The sequence below is a fragment of the Artemia sp. Qi Xiang Cuo genome, chromosome 6 (genome assembly GCF_049724085.1).
Source record: "Artemia sp. Qi Xiang Cuo chromosome 6, ASM4972408v1, whole genome shotgun sequence".
In the NCBI taxonomy this organism is placed as follows: Eukaryota; Metazoa; Arthropoda; class Branchiopoda; order Anostraca; family Artemiidae; genus Artemia; species Artemia sp. Qi Xiang Cuo.
Genome location: NC_142799.1, coordinates 39954494 through 39970663, shown reverse-complemented (window position 1 = coordinate 39970663; position 16170 = coordinate 39954494). Strand labels below are relative to the sequence as shown.

The window sequence follows — 16170 nt, the reverse complement described above, 5'->3', positions numbered from 1 at the left end:
AGCTCTAGAAAATTGCTATTCAGAATCAAACGCTTGTCCATCAGCACTAGATTCCCCATGATTCGTTCTTTCTCAAATCTATCCATTTTTTTGGGTTCTAACACTGTCACAACCAACTTCTGATTAACCAGAATTTTTTTTTTCTGCTCTGAAAGAAAATGTAAACTAATTTACTATAGAAAGAAAAATACTATTGGCTTATAAATACTTTTATTGAGCATAATAATAACAAAAGTATTCACTGATGCATTTTGTTCTCATCAATATATTTCGATAGGACATTTAATGCTGACCGAAGTTTATTTATATGGAGAATATTCACTTTTCCAGCAAAACATAGTTACTCCTCCGGCTTAAATTTGCTTAATGATATCACTTATCTAGCATACATATTGTCCCATTCAAGACATAGTCTACAGCCTCCGGTTATTTCCACAGCCACATTGGGTACTCGTATATCGTTGCTGCTGCTGCTGTCGGCTCCATCATTAATCTCCAATAATGTAAATGCACCACTCATTTTTCTCTACTAATATCCTCTCAAATAAACTATTCTCTTTGAATTCAATTCTCTTACTAATATGAATTGTAAAGAAAACCATTCCTTTTATTCAAATCCCAACCACAAATCAAGTTATCGTATATGGAGTAACCTCCGCTCTCTGATTGGCTCCTAAGAAACGGATGTTGACTCAAAAACCTGTCTGCTTAAATTATATAATTATGATCATGCTCTCAAAACATGTTTGACCACATTATACACTGCCAAATAACCAGTCTGGTAATCTGCCTTGGAAAGGTGCCATGGAATGTGGAATTCCTATAGGGGCATCGGAATCCAATATTAGCATTCTACTCTTATGCAGAGAGACAAAAAAAAACTTACAAATATTCCTTTTATTAACGCATGAAAAAACAGCGTCAATGAAAAAGCAAACAGAAAGTGATTTTTGAAAGCTTTTGTCTGAAAACAAAGTTTTTCAATGAAAAGTAAAGAGCTACATTAAGCCAAAGACAAGCAAAAACAAAGTAAACTAACAAATCAAACCTAAAATGAACAGAAATCTTTATCAATGAATATATGAGACCCAAAACGAATAGAAATTACAATGATTCTTTAACATTTTTTTTTGTCTAAGTTATTCATTGAGACCACGCTCTAACGCAGCGTTTCTAATGATTGTTTCGATGCCTTTATCAATCGGAGCTCAATCTTCCAAGGTCTGTATGTGCTTTAGAAGTGATCCCCCGCTATTTTTGTTCTCTTTTCTGTGTGCCATCCCCTTGAAAGTTTCACTCATGGCGGTCCGCACCCCTCTAGTTACGACACTGGGCAAAATAAAGCTATTCACATTTCTTTGAAAAACTTCTTTTTCAGAAAGTTTTTTAAAGTTGATTCTGTTGGAAATACTGCCTTTTTGAGTTCACAGCTTTACGAATAGGAAAAAGATATGTATTGAGTCGTTCTTATCATGAGATACTATTTCTGAAAACCAGCTGTAGGGAATTCAAAAACACGGAAAAATAATTGAGAAAGGAAAGATAAGGCTCACCAATCATTGCAATCAACGTCAGTTTCAGCTCCGTCTTCATATTGCTTTCCTTCTAACGAACACACTGAAAGGTAAATCAATAGCTTAAGGAGTTGTTCACAAGATTAGAAAAAAACGTATTTGAAAAAGAAATAAGTCTAAATTTCTAAAATCCCTGCTCTAAGACAATGATAAAGCAGGTTTATTATGTAGCCTATTTTAATTCAGAACATTATATTCTCAAATGAAGGCGTTTTCTTCTGGATTAAACAAACTTGTAAGGAAATTTACAGCAGAAAAGCCGTTCAGTGAATGGCAGGAGGGAGAGAGAGGCATGGAAATTTTCTAGACCCAAACGTCAAGTCTTGGAGATGGACTCTTGTAAGATTAATTTATTCTTTCTTTGGCAGTGGCAAATCCAGGGGGGCGAGGGGGGTGTGCTCCCCCTTAGCGTGGTCTAAACTACTGTAATCTACTTAATTAACTCAAGGTTACGTTAATTAAACTTGCTCCTAACGCAAGTTTACCGGATCAACCTATTTTACACACACCCCCCCCCGAATTTTTTTCGGATCAACCTATTTTGCACCCCCCCCCCTAAAAAAATCCTCAATCCGACCCTGTTCTTAGGTCAAATCGTACACTTAGCTTCTCCCCCCCCCCCTTTAGGTTGACGTAAAATAATACCCGTGATCAAGTAGTGATACTTAACTATTTAAAGTTGAGATTGTTTATTTATATATGTCATAGTTAATAGGATGTAAAGATTGTCCTCATTCCTCCCACGATTTTTAAGTATTTTATCAAGGTTATTCAACTTTCCTCTTTGCTTGAAGACCAGACATTTTTATATCATTTTTATAACATTTTTATATCCTCTTTGCTTGAAGACAGTGACATATATGAAAGAGAACTATAACAAAATAAACTACTTTTGAGCTCTATAAGAAAAAAAGAAAGAGAGAGATAACAAAGTCATAAAAAATTAAAGTAATGTGCATTCTTAAAATGTTACGATTAGGCTACCTATCGATAAAACTACGGGTGTATCCCATTTGAGCGCTTTCCCATTTGAGCGCCATGGCGCGCAAATGGGAAGTTACCATTTGCGCGCCGTATTTTAATTAGTTCAGTTGTGTCCCATTTGAGCGCCAGATAATATTTTGCGTATGTTAGGTGATATAGCTAGGTGATCAGGTAAATTTTTCGCAAATCATATTATTGACTTACGAATAAAGTAAACACACCACTCGATGCCTTTTTAGGCTCTTTCCAAATATAATAATCATTTTTGTCGGAAATGAATTTTACCCCCACCCCTATGTATACCAATCCAGGGTATATATTTGCACATTAGGGGGGTGGGGGTAAATTTTAAACTTACCTCCCATTAACATCAGAAATAAAATTTACCCCCCCCCCTAATGTGCAAATATATACCCTGAATTGTTATATATAGGGGTGGGGGTAAAATTCATATCAGAAAAAATGATTATTCTATTTGGAAAGAGCATAAAAAAGGTATCGAGTGGTATGTTTACTTTATTCTTATGTCAATAATATCAACTGCGAAAAATTTACCGACGGGTCTTCATGTCTGTTTTCCTCATACAGTATATAGCGGTGGATACCGCATAATTCATAAGTACCTGTATATACCTTTAGTAGTAAATATATATGGTATACATAAATACTATATATATTTACTTAGTTTATAATACTATAAATGGAAGTTATTTTCACAACCATTGACCCAATAAAATCCTCAGTTTTGTTCGTTGTCTTCGTGGCAATAAATATTTCTACAGGTCAATGTGGCAGCAAACCACGCTTCATCCACCGCAAAATCACAATTTTGGGTTTGGCGCTCAAATGGTACTCCGTGGCGCTCAAATGGGAACAAAATTCCATGGCGCTCAAATGGAACAAAATTCCGTGGCGCTCAAATGGGAAAGCGCTCAAATGGGAACACCCCAAAACTACAATAGAAATGCATTAGAATGAACAGGGATTTCATTACTGCCGAACATTAAGTCATTTAAAAAATTTTAGTACTTTTCTTTTTATTCCAAGCGCCGCTTAAAACACAATATCAGTACACCATCATAGGTTAAAAGTGGTTTGAAATAAATTATTAGTCAGTCTCTGAAAACGGATGTGAAGCATTTCAACAATCTGGCACGTAGGAAGAGATAATTGAGCATGCATCAAAATGTTACTAAATATTTTTAAAAACGAAAGTTTTAGTTGAAATCATAAAAAAAATACAATTTTCTCACAAAATGGTTGCCTGCTGTTCGCCTCCGTGATAAGAAAGCTAAAGGGGCTTTGCCATCACCCCGTTAGCAGGCTTTGTGAAAACCACGTCGAAATCAACAGGATGTAGATATTTGGCCATAAATTACAACTTTTTGAGAAGTATTTGTCTTCAACTTGCTTTTGTGTAACAGAATTTATTTTAGCCGCTCTTATCAGTTGGGCGCAACGGTGTGCTTTTTTTATTCTAATGGAAAAGTTGAGGTTGTGACATGGCTGCCGGCAAGGGGGACAGGGGGGCCACCCCCTGGAAATTTGGGACTATAAAGTAAATATAAGGAAACCAGACAAAAGAGGGCAAAATAGAGAAAACCAATAGCAAATGTGTTTCATCATTATTGGCTGGCTGCCAATCGATTTTGACCTTTAATAAGGAAGACAAAAGTTCTAATTTAGGACTAGGTGACCCCTTTCCAGTTTTCCAAAAACATTTTTTATTTTTGATTTGGTTGGAACAAAAAAAAAAACAACAACAAATTCTTCATAGTAATGAATGGTAAGTAAATGGCGATCCTTGTCAATAACGGAAGTATAAGAGCCTAACTGTATCGATAACATTCAATTAAAGAATCGGCTTTTTATGGTCGTACCAAATGTATAACTGTTTATGAGTAATTTGTGCAGTTATTAGAAAACAATAAATTTCGTTTACTTATTTAAAAAACAAGGAAAATAGATTAATAATGGGCAATTTCGGTAAAAAAAAAAAAAAAAAAAAAATATACCGTCAACTTTTGATTTTATTGCAAGAGTACCCACGAGCTGATATATGAAGCAACTATAATCAAGAATGTTTTCCCTGAACAGAATTCTGGGAATTTCTGTATTTCGCTCCTGAACAGAATGCATGGAGTTTCTGTATTTCCCCCCTGAATAGATACTTTTTTTGTGTGTTATTATAATTTTTTCCAGGACTGATTGTTTTTTTTTTCTAGTTGTCACTTTGAAAAATATTTAATTTTACAGTTATGAAGTATAGGTGTCAAATATACTGACTTGTAGTATTCAAAAATTAAATTCAAAATATTGAATTAAAAATTATTACTTAATTTTCTTAATCTTAGTTTTAATGTTTTAGTTTGAATAAGCTACTTTGATAATGCGTTACTTTTTATAAACAGTGAGTCTATAGACATTAAATATTTTTGTGCTTGATACCCAAGTTCAAAACTGACGATATTGTTAAAAAATGTCCGTCCAATGTTTCGGCTTTGCTCAACAGAATTGAATGCTGGGAGTTTATTTCTTAGTTTTTGTAAGTAGGCTATTGTTTTGTATGTTTTTTTGTAATTAATTACTTTTTTCATTTTTAAATACTTTTAATTTAATTGACGTACTTTTTCCATTGCCTTTAGAAAAATTTTCTCTAAGCTTCATTAACGAAAGAAAAAAAAACGTGTTTTTTTAACTGAAAGTAAGGAGCAACAATAAAACTTAAAACAAACTGAAATTATTACTTATATGAGGGGGTTAACCATTTCCTCAACACCTTGCTCTTCATGCTAAAGTTTTTCGGCACTTTAAAAAAAGTTACTTATTGTTCTAATTCAACGACCACTTTGCTTCAGGTGTCGTTTTTAAAGAATTGGGACAAAATTTAAACTTTAGCGTAAAGAGCGAGGTTTTGAAGAGGGGATAACCCCACTCATATATTTTATAATTTCTGCTCGTTTTAAGTTTTAATGTTGCTCCTAACTGTCAGTTGAAAAAACTGTTTGTTTTTTTTTAATTTCAGATCTTTTTTTAATTTTTTTCTGATCATTTTTTAACCTTGCTCCACCTTCGAGGAAAAATCCCCCTCCCCTTAGAAATATTCTCTGGACAATTCAATCCTGGCGAAAATTTACCCGGACAATTACCTTTAACATCTCCACGCGTAAAATTGAATCGGTAAAGAGAAAGCAAGACATATAAAGGAAATTTTGTATAGGAATTCTGGCCAATTCACCCAGTGTAAAATTTTTCCTGAAAAGTTCACCCCCCACAAACTCCTCTCTCCATGGAAAATTCTCCCAGCAGAAAATTCGTCTTCCCTTCCCCACCCGAAAAATGTATGCATACTTCCCAATAGCAAATAAAACAATGGGCAAATTTTATAACTTAAAACCCATTCCCCAGGTGCTGTAGGGGGTCATTTTATCTCTAAAGACAGCTATGGAGCCTTTCAATTATGCTGAACGAAAAAGCTATCTCAAAATTTTGATCGGACGATTTTGAGAAAAATGTGGCGTGGGAGGGAGCCCAGTTGCCCTCCAATTTTTTGTCAATAGAAAGGGCACTAGAACTATTCATTTCAGTTACAATGAGCCCTATCCTGATGTTCTAGGCCCACTGGGTTGATATGATCACCCCCGGTTAAAAAAAAAACATATAAACACGCATCTGTGATTTTTCTTCCGGCAAAATTACAAAATTCCACTTTTGTGCAGATATGAGCTTGAAATCTCTACAGTAGAGTTCTTTGATACGCTGAATCTGGTGGTGCAATTTTCATTAAAATTCTATGACCTCAAGGGGTCTTCCCCCCTCCCTTTTTTAGAAAATTAGACGAATTTTCTCAGGCTCGTAACTTTTGATGGGTAATACTAAACTTGATGAAACTTATATATTTCGAATCAGCATAATAAGCCATTTTTTTTTTAGTTTTGGTTACTATTGAGCCGGGTCGCTCCTTACTTACAGTTCGTTACCACGAACAGTTTGATTACCACTCAAAATCCAAACAGAGATCATTGAAATATTGATCGTTTTTTCTGTGTTACCAAAAGTATCATAGGCAGCGCGCTAGCACTGCCTAAGTAAAGAACGATGTGGGCACAATGTGTTTTTTTATCCACCCGGGCACTTCGTATCGAAGGAGTTATCGTAGAAACTTCAAAAAGGGCTCATTAGATTGGAAATTGGAGTGGCTAGTACCCTTTCTAATAGTCGAAAGTGAATGGAGGTCAATCAAAATTTTCAGATAGCCATTTTGTTCAGCGTAGTTGATTTCCCAACAGAAAATATGTTTTTGAGGAGGACACTCCCCCACAACCCTCGGGGCAAGGGCACAACATCGTTGTGCCAACATTATTTTTTTCCTTTAGAGCAGGGCATTTCATATTGAAGGGGTCGTCTTAGAAACTTCAAAAGAGGCTCATTCGATTGAAAATTGAGAGTTCTAGTGCTCTTTTCAATAGTCGAAAGTGATTGGAGGGAAAATAACCTCCCCCCCACGCCCATAATTCCCCCAAACACCGCCAATCAAAATTTTGAGATAGCCATTTGGTCCAGCGTATTTGATTTCCACAGGGAAAACATGTTTTTGAGAAGGAAACTCCCCCACGACCCTCAGGGCAAGGGTTTTAAGTTACGCCCTGGGGGCATATAAGGTTTTTATAGAAGGCGTTGTCGTAGAAACTTCAAAAAAGGCTCATTCAATTGGAAATTCAAAGGGCTAGTGCTCTTTTTAATAGTCGAAAGCAATTGGAGGGCAACTAGCCTCCCCCCACGCCCATCAATTCCCCAAACACATCCAATCAAAATTTTGGGATAGCCATTTTGTTCAGCGTAGTTGATTTCCAGATAGAAAATATATTCTTGAGGAGGACACTCCCCCACAGCCCTCAGGGCAAGAGTTATAAGTTACGCCCTGGGGGCATATAAGGTTTTTAAAGAAGGCGTTTTCGTAGAAACTTCAAAAAAAGCTCATTCGATTGGAAATTCAAAGGGCTAGTGCCCTTTTTAATATTCAGAAGTGATTGGAGGGCAAGTAGCCCCCCCCCATGCCCATCCTTCCCCCAAACGCGTCCAATCAAAGTTTTTAGCTAGCCATTTTGTTCAGCGTAGTTGATTTCCAGATAGAAAATATATTTTGAAGGAGGACACTCAACCACAACCCTCAGGGCAAGGATTATAAGTTATGCCCTGGGGGTATATAAGGTTTTTATTGAAATCTTTGCCGTAGAAACTTGAAAAAGGGCTCATTAGATTTGAAATTCAAAGAGATAGTACCCTTTTTAATAGTCGAAAATGATTTGAGTGCAACTGACCCCCCTCTCACGCCCACCTTTTCCCTAAACACATCCAATAAAAATTTTTAGATAGCCACTCCATTCAACGCAGTTGAAAGTTTTGGAAATTAGGTCCTTAAGGATGAAAACCCATCCCCCCACAGCCCTCAGGGCAAGGGTTGTAAGTTATGCCCTGGGGCATATAAATTTTTTATTGAATGCGTTGTCGTAGAAACTTCAAAAGGGCTCATTCATTGGAAATTGAAAGGGCTGTTACTTTTTTAATAGTTGAAAGCGATTGGATAGCGACTAACGCCCCTCTCTAGCACACCATTTTCAAAAACACATCCAATCAAAATTTTGAGATATCCATTTTGTTCAACGTAGTTGAACGTTCTGAAAATTAGGTCTTTTAGGATGATAACCCCCTCACAGCCCTCAGTGCAGCGGTTGTAAGTTATGCCCTGGGGGCATACAAGGTTTATATGGAAAGTTGTTGTATAAATCATAGTTAGCGCGATCGCGCTGCGTAAGTAAAGAACGGGGGCACTCAAGAACGAGACTGGAAACGGGGACTAAGTAAAGAGGAGGACACTCCCCCACAACCCTCAGTGCAAGAGTTTTAAGTTATGCCCTGGGGGCAAATAGGAACGATGTTGGCACATTTTAGTTTTTATTATTTTTTTTCATTTAGAGCAGGGCACTTCGTATCAAAGAAGTTGTCGTAGAAACTTCGAAAACCGCTCATTCAATTGGAAATTGGAATGGCTTGTGCCCTTTTTAATAGCCGAAAGTGATTGGAAGGCGAATAACACCCCTCTCACGCCCACCATTTCCCCAAACACATCCAATCAAAATTTTGAGATAGCCTTGGTGTTTAACGTAGTTGAAAGTTCTGGAAATTCGGTCTTAGAGGATGACAACCACCCTAACAGACCTTAGGGTAAGGGTTGTAATTTATGCCCTGGGGGCATATAAGGTGCTTATAGAAAGCGTTGTCGTTTCCAAAAGGGCTGATTCAATTGGGAATCCAAAGGCCTAGTGCCCTTTTTAATAGTCGAAAGTGATTGGAAGGCTTGACATTTTTATAGTAGATCGAAGTGGGTATCGAAGATCGAAGATCGAAGTGGGTATATTGTATTATTTTTTGTTGTTGTTGTTGTTTAGACCAGGGCACTTCGTATCGAAGGAGTTGTCGTGGGAACTTCGAAAAGGGCTCATTCGATTGAAAATAGAAAGGGTTGATGCCCTTTTTAAAAGTCGAACATGACTGGAGGGCAACGCACCCCCTTACACTCCCACCCTCCCACGCCCACCCTCCCACGCCAACCCTCCCGTTTCTACTCTTAAAATTTAACCAAATCAAAACAGCGTAAATGTATCCAAGCTATCAAAGAAAGTAAACAGATTTATTTGCGAATGGTATCAAGTTTTCCATTTCATGTCAACTAGAGGAGGTGTGAAACTGAATTAAACAGTACCATTTTTGTCTAGATTTTTGAAAGGGTGCATGTTGTTAAAAATTGCTGAAACATTTTCTGCAGCATACAAATAGCAAGCCAAACTATAAAGTCTTTAAAAAATTAAAAGATTTAAAGTATTATTTTTTTGTCCCTGAAAAGACTATCTCAATACAAAACTAACAGATATTAATTTAAAAAAGCTTTTTCCACACAATAAGTTTTCAAAGAAAAGTAAAGAACTCCATTAAACAAAAAATGAGCAAAAATAAAATCAAATAATCTACCAAGCGTGAAACTACCACAAATCATTATCGATAAATAAATGAAACCGAAAACGAACAGAAATTAACCATAATAAAGCAGAAATTAGCAGTAGGAAGGGCACAAAATCTCCGGTACGAACACCGTGCTGCCATCTACAATTTCGTCTAACGCAGACGGGACATAATTTATTCAAGGATTATTGATCCACGAAGGGGTGAGAATTTCTGAGAAATTGATTTGCATAATTGAGGGGAATTATTGATCCACGAAAGGGGAATTAAGAAACATTATGGCTTCTTTGATCTTTAGGTCTGAGGGATAAATGATCTTTAGTGACAGAGATAAATTAATATTCTATTTTTAAATATGGCTTCTCCGATCTTTAGGTCAGAGAGATAAATTAATATTCTATCGAAACCATAATAGTGTAGCTAGGAACGTCTTAGAGATGAAGAGATTAACGCGGGAAAGGGTTTCCTAGGAATTTCAAATGTGACAGAGCAAGGATGCCAAAACAAAAGGAATAAGCAGAAAATACTTTTAGGGGATTATTTGGACGAAACCGTTTGAGACATTTTAGAAGATGATCTTAGAAGATGATTTAGAAGATGATTGGGGTGAAACTCCGTGGTTGTTACAATACACAAGTTCCATTTGAACAATTTTGTGATGTCCCCTACCCCAACCCCAAAGGGCCCCCCGAGCCCAACCCCAAAGGGTCCTATCCCCCAAAGGGCCTCCGAGCCCCCAAATGCCCCCGGCCCCCCAAATGCCCCCGGTGCCTCACATTTTTTTAAAATACTTTTTTGAATCTATTTGTTTGCATGTCTGGGTTGATGTTTGCAAGTCCAAGAATTTTTCTTTGGTGGTTTGTATGTCTAAAGTGCATGTCTTTCTCTGTTTGCATGTCTGAATCTATTTGTTTGTATGTCTGGGTTGGTGTTTGCAAGTCCAAGAATGTGTCTTTGCTGGTTTGTTTGTCTAAAGTGTCTGTCTGTCTCTGTTTGTCTGTCTGGTTATATTTTTTTGCATGTCTGGGTTGGTGTTTGCAAGCCCAAGAATTTGTCTTTGTTGTTTTGAATGTCTAAAGTGTCTGTCTTTCTCTGTTTGTATGTCTGAATCTGTTTGTTTGCATGTCTGGGCTGGTGTTTGCAAGTCCTAGAATTTGTCTTTGTTGGCTTGAATGTCTAAAGAGTCTGTCTTTCTCTGTTTGTGTGTTTGATTCTATTTGTTTGCATGTCTGGATTGGTTTTTGCAAGTCCAAGAATTTGTCTTTGATGGTTTGAATATCTAAAGTGCCTGTCTTTCTCTGTTTATCTGTCTGATTCCATTTGTTTGCATGTCTGGGTTGGTGTTTGCAAGTCTAAGTATTTGTCATTGTTGGTTTGAATGTCTAAAGTGTCTGTCTTTCTCTGTTTGTGTGTCTGATTCTATTTGTTTGCATGTCTGGGTTGGTGTTTGCAAGTCCAAGTATCTGTCTTTGTTGTTATGAATGTCTAAATTGTCTGGCTTTCTCTCTTTGTGTGTCTGATTCTATTTGTTTGCATGTCTGGGTTGGTGTTTGAAAGTTCAAGTATTTGTCTTTGTTTGTTTGAATGTCTAAAGTGTCTGTCTTTCTCGGTTTGTGTGTCTGATTCTGTTAGTTTGCATGTTTGGGTTGGTGTTTTCAAGTCAAAGTATTTGTTTTTGTTGATTAGTCCGTCCAAAGTGACGGTACTTCTCAGTGGTTGTGTCGGATTCTATTTGGTTTCATACGTGTGCTGGTGTTTGCAAGCGCAATAAAGTTTTATTTTTGGTTTGAATGTCTAAAGTGTCTGTCTTTATGTGTTTCTGTGTCTGATTCTATTTTTTGAATGTCTAGGTTGGTGTTTGCAAGTCCAAGAATTTGTCTTTGTTGGTTTGAATGTCTAAAGTGTCAGTCTTTCTCTGTTTGTGTGTGTGATTTTATTGGTTTGAATGTCTGGGGTTGTGTTTGCAAGTCCATGAATTTGTCTTTGTTGGATTGAATGTCTAAAGAGTCTATCATTGTCTTTTTGTGTCTCTGAATCTATTTCGTTATATGTCTGGACTGATGTTTGCAAGCCAAGCAAACTTTCTTTGTTGGTTTGAATGACTAATGTGACTGAATTTATCTGTTTGGTCACCTCAATATATATGGTTGAATGTCTGGGTTGGTGTCTACAAGTCCAAGAATTTGTCTTTGTTGGTTTGAATGCCTAAAGTGTCTGTCTTTCTCTGTTTGTGTGTCTGATTCTACTTGTTTGCGTGTCTTGGTTGGTGTTTGGAAGTCCAAGTATTTGTCTTTGTTGGTTTGAATGTCTAAAGTGTCTGTCTTTCTGTGTTCGTGTGTCTGATTCTATTTGTTTGCATGTCTAGGTTGGTGTTTGCAAGTCCAAGAATTTGTCTTTGTTGGATTGAATGTCTAAAGTGTCTGTCTTTCTCTGTTTTTGTGTCTGATTCTATTTGTTTGCATGTCTGGGTTGGTGTTTGAAAGTCCAATTATTTGTCTTTATTGGTTTGAATGCCTAAAGTGTCTGTCTTTCTCTGTTTGTGTGTCTGATTCTATTTGTTTACATGTCTGGGTTGGTGTTTTCAAGTCCAAGTATTTGTCTTTGTTGGTTTGAGTGTCTAAAGTGTCTGTCTTTCCCTGTTTATGCGTCTGATTCTATTTGTTTGCATGTGTGGGTTGGTGTTTGCAAGTCCAAGAATTTGTCTTTGTTGGTTTCAATGTCTAAAGTGTCTGTCTTTCTCTGTTTGTGTGTCTGATTCTATTTGTTTGCGTGTCTGGGTTGGTGTTTGCAAGTCCAAGAATTTGTCTTTATTGGTTTGAATGCCTAAAGTGTCTGTCTTTCTCTGTTTGTTTGTCTGATTCTAATTTGTTTGCATGTCTGGTTTAGTGTTTCCAAGTCCAAGAATTTGTCTTTGTTGGTTTGAATGTGTAAATTGTCTGTCTTTCTCTGTTTGTTTGTCTGATTCTATTTGTTTGCATGTCTTGGTTGGTGTTTGCAAGTCCAACTATTTGTCGTTGTTGGTTTGAATGTTTAAAGTGTCTGTCTTTCTCTGTTTGTTTGTCTGATTCTATTTGTTTGCTTGTCTGGGTTGATGTTTGCAAGTCCAAGAATTTGTCTTTGTTGGTTTGAATGTCTAAAGTGTCTGTCTTTCTCTGTTTGTATGTTTGATTCTATTTGTTTGCATGTCTGGGTTAGTGTTTGCAAGGTCAAGAATTTGTCTTGTTTGGTTTGTTGGTCTTAATTGCATCTCGGTCTTTATTTGTACGTCTAAATACATTTTTTTTCACGTGTGGGCTTGTGTTGACAATTCTAATAACACTTATTTGCTGCCTTTAATATATAGATTTTATGTCTTTCTCAGCTTGTATGGCTTATTCTATATTCTTACATGTACAGGATGGTTTTTGCAATTCCAATTATTTGTCTTTGTTGATCTGAATGTCTAAAATGTCTGGCTTTCTCTGTTTGTGTGTCTGATTCTATTTGTTTGGATGTCTGGAATGGTGTCTACAAGTCTAAGAATTTGTCTTTGTTGGTTTGAATGTGTAAAGTGTCTGTCTTTCTCTGTTTGTATGTCTGATTGTATTAGTTCGCATGTCTGGGTTGGTGTTTGCAAGTCTAAGTATTTGTCTTTGTTGGTTTGAATGTCTAAAGTGTCTGTCTTTCTCTGTTTATGTGTCTGATTCTATTTGTTTGCATGTCTGGGTTGGTGTTTAAAAGTCCAAGAATTTGTCTTTGATGGTTTGAATGTTTAGAGTGTCTGTCCTTCTCTGTTTGTGTGTCTGAATCTATTTGTTTAAATGTCTGGGTGAATGTTTGCATGTCCAAGAATTTGTCTTTGTTGATTTGAATGTCTAAGGTGTCTGTCTTTCTCTGTTTGTGTGTTTGATTCTATTTGCTTGCATGTCTAGGTTGGTGTTTGAAAGTCCAAGTATTTGTCTTTGTTGGTTTTAATGTCTAAAGTGTCAGTCTTTCTCTGTTTGTGTGTCTGATTCTATTTGCTTGCATGTCTGGGTTGGTGTTTGCATGTCCAAGATTTTGTTTTTGTTGGTTTGAATGTCTAAAGTGTCTCTCTTTATCTGTTTGTGCGTCTGATTCTATTTGTTTGCAAGTCTGGGTTGGTGTTTGCAAGTCCAAGAATTTGTCTTTGTTGGTTTGAATGTCTAAAGTGTCTGTCTCTCTTTGTTTGTGTGTCTGATTCTCTTTGTTTGTATGTCTGGGTTGGTGTTTGTAAGTCCATGAATTTGTCTTTGTTGGTTTCAATGTCTAAAGTGTCAGTCTTTCTCTGTTTATGTGTATGATTCTATTTGTTTGCATGTCTGGGTCGGTGTTTGCAAGTCCTAGTATTTGTCTTTGTTGGTTTGAATGTCTAAAGTGTCTGTCTTTCTCTGTTTGTGTGTTTGATTCTATTTGTTTGAATGTCTGGGTTGATGTTTGCAAGTCCAAGAATTTGTCTTTGATGGTTTGAATGTCTAAAGTGTGTGTCTTTTTCTGTTTGTGTGTCTGATTCTATTTGTTTGCACGTCTGAGTTGGTGTTTGCAAGTCCAAGAATTTGTCTTTGTTTGTTTGAATGCCTAAAGTGTCTGTCTTTCTCTGTTTGTGTGTCTGATTCTATTTGTTTGTATGTCTGGGTTGGTGTTTGCAAGTCCAAGAATTTCTCTTTATTGGTTTGAATGCCTAAAGTGTCTGTCTTTCTCTGTTTGTATGTCTGATTCTATTTGTTTGCATATCTAGGTTGGTGTTTGCAAGTCCCAGAATTTGTCTTTGTTGGTTTGAATGTCTAAAGTGTCAGTCTTTCTCTGTTTTTGTGTCTGATTCTATTTGCTTGCATGTCTGGGTTGGTGTTTGCACCTCCAAGTATTTGTCTTTGTTGGTTTGAATGTCTAAAGTGTCTGTCTTTTTCTGTTTGTGTGTTTGATTCTATTTGTTTGCATGTCTGGGTTGGTGTTTGCAAGTCCAAGTATTTGTCTTTGTTGGTTTGAATGTCTAAAGTGTCTGTCTTTCTCTGCTTGTGTGTCTGATTCTATTTGATTGCATGTTTGGGTTGGTGTTTGCAAGTCCAAGTTTTTGTCTTTGTTGGTCTTAATGACTGAAGTTTCTGTCTTTCTCTGTTTGTGTGTCTGATTCTATTTGATTACATGTCTGGGTTTGTGTTTGCAAGTCCAAGAATTTGTCTTTGTTGGTTTGAATGTCTAAAGTGTCAGTCTTTCTCTGTTTGTGTGTATGATTCTATTTGTTTACATGTCTGGGCTGATGTTTAAAAGCCAAAGTTTTTGTCTTTGTTGGTTTGAATGTATAAAGTGTCTGTCTTTCTCTGTTTGTGTGTTTGATTCTATTTGTTTGTATATCTAGGTTGATGTTTGCATGTCCTAGTCTTTGTATTTGTTTGTTTGAATGTCTAAAGTATCTGTCTTTTTCTGTTTGTGTGTCTGATTCTATTTGTTTGCATGTCTGTGTTGGTGTTTGCAAGTCCAAGAATTTGTTTTTGTTGGTTTGAATGTCTAAAGTGTCTGTCTTTCTCTGTTTGTGTGTGTGACTCTATTTGTTTGTATGTCTGAGTTGGTGTTTGCAAGTTCAAGTATTTGTCTTTGTTGGTTTGAATGCCTAAAGTGTCTGTATTTCTCTGTTTGTGTGTCTGATTCTTTTTGTTTGCATATCTGGGCTGGTGTTTGCAAGTCCAAGTATTTTTCATTGTTGGTTTGAATGTCTAAAGTGTCTGTATTTCTCTGTTTGTGTGTTTGATTCAATTCGTTTGCATGTCTGGGTTGGTGCTTGAAAGTCTAAGTATTTGTCTTTATCGGTTTGAATGTCTAAAGTTCAGTTTTTATCTGTTTTTGTGTCTGATTCTATTTGTTTGCATGTCTGGGTTGGTGTTTGCAAGTCCAATTATTTGTCTTTGCTGGTTTGAATGTCTAAATTGTGTGTCTTTCTCTGTTTGTGTGTCTGATTCTATTTGTTTGCGTGTCTGGGCTGATGTTTGCAAGTCCAAGTAATTGTCTTTTTTGGTTTGAATGCCTAAAGTGTCTGTCTTTCTCTGTTTGTTTGTCTGATTCTAATTTGTTTGCATGTCTGGGTTAGTGTTTCCAAGTCCAAGAATTTGTCTTTGTTGGTTTGAATGTGTAAATTGTCTGTCTTTCTCTGTTTGTTTGTCTGATTCTATTTGTTTGCATGTCTTGGTTGGTGTTTGCAAGTCCAACTATTTGTCCTTGTTGGTTTGAATGTTTAAAGTGTCTGTCTTTCTCTGTTTGTTTGTCTGATTCTATTTTTGTGCATGTCTGGGTTGATGTTTGCAAGTTCAAGAATTTGTCTTTGTTGGTTTGAATGTCTAAAGTGTCTGTCTTTCTCTGTTTGTATGTTTGATTCTATTTGTTTGCATATCTGGATTAGTGTTTGCGAGTCCAAGTATTTGTCTTTGTTGGTTTGAATGTCTAAAGTGTCTGTCTTTCTCTGTTTGTATGTCTGATTCTATTTGTTTGCATGTCTGGGTTGGTGTTGGCAAGTCTAAGAATTTGTCATTGTTGGTTTGAATGTCTAAAGTGTCTGTCTTTCTCTGTTTGTGTGTCTGATTCTATTTGTTTGCGTGTCTGGGTT

General features: G+C 36.5%; 1 protein-coding gene across 2 annotated transcripts in view; it reads right to left on the bottom strand.

Annotated features, from left to right (window-relative positions):
* Positions 1–1479: 1479 nt before the first annotated feature.
* Positions 1480–16170, bottom strand: part of LOC148951220 (follistatin-related protein 1-like) — a 188731-nt gene continuing 174040 nt past the window's right edge. For both annotated transcript variants that reach the window (XM_089090186.1, XM_089090185.1), the window contains exon 8: positions 1480–1617. In XM_089090186.1, the coding sequence (XP_088946312.1) occupies positions 1550–1617 (68 nt within the window). In that variant the 3' untranslated portion in view covers positions 1480–1549. The remainder of the gene's footprint in view (positions 1618–16170) is intronic.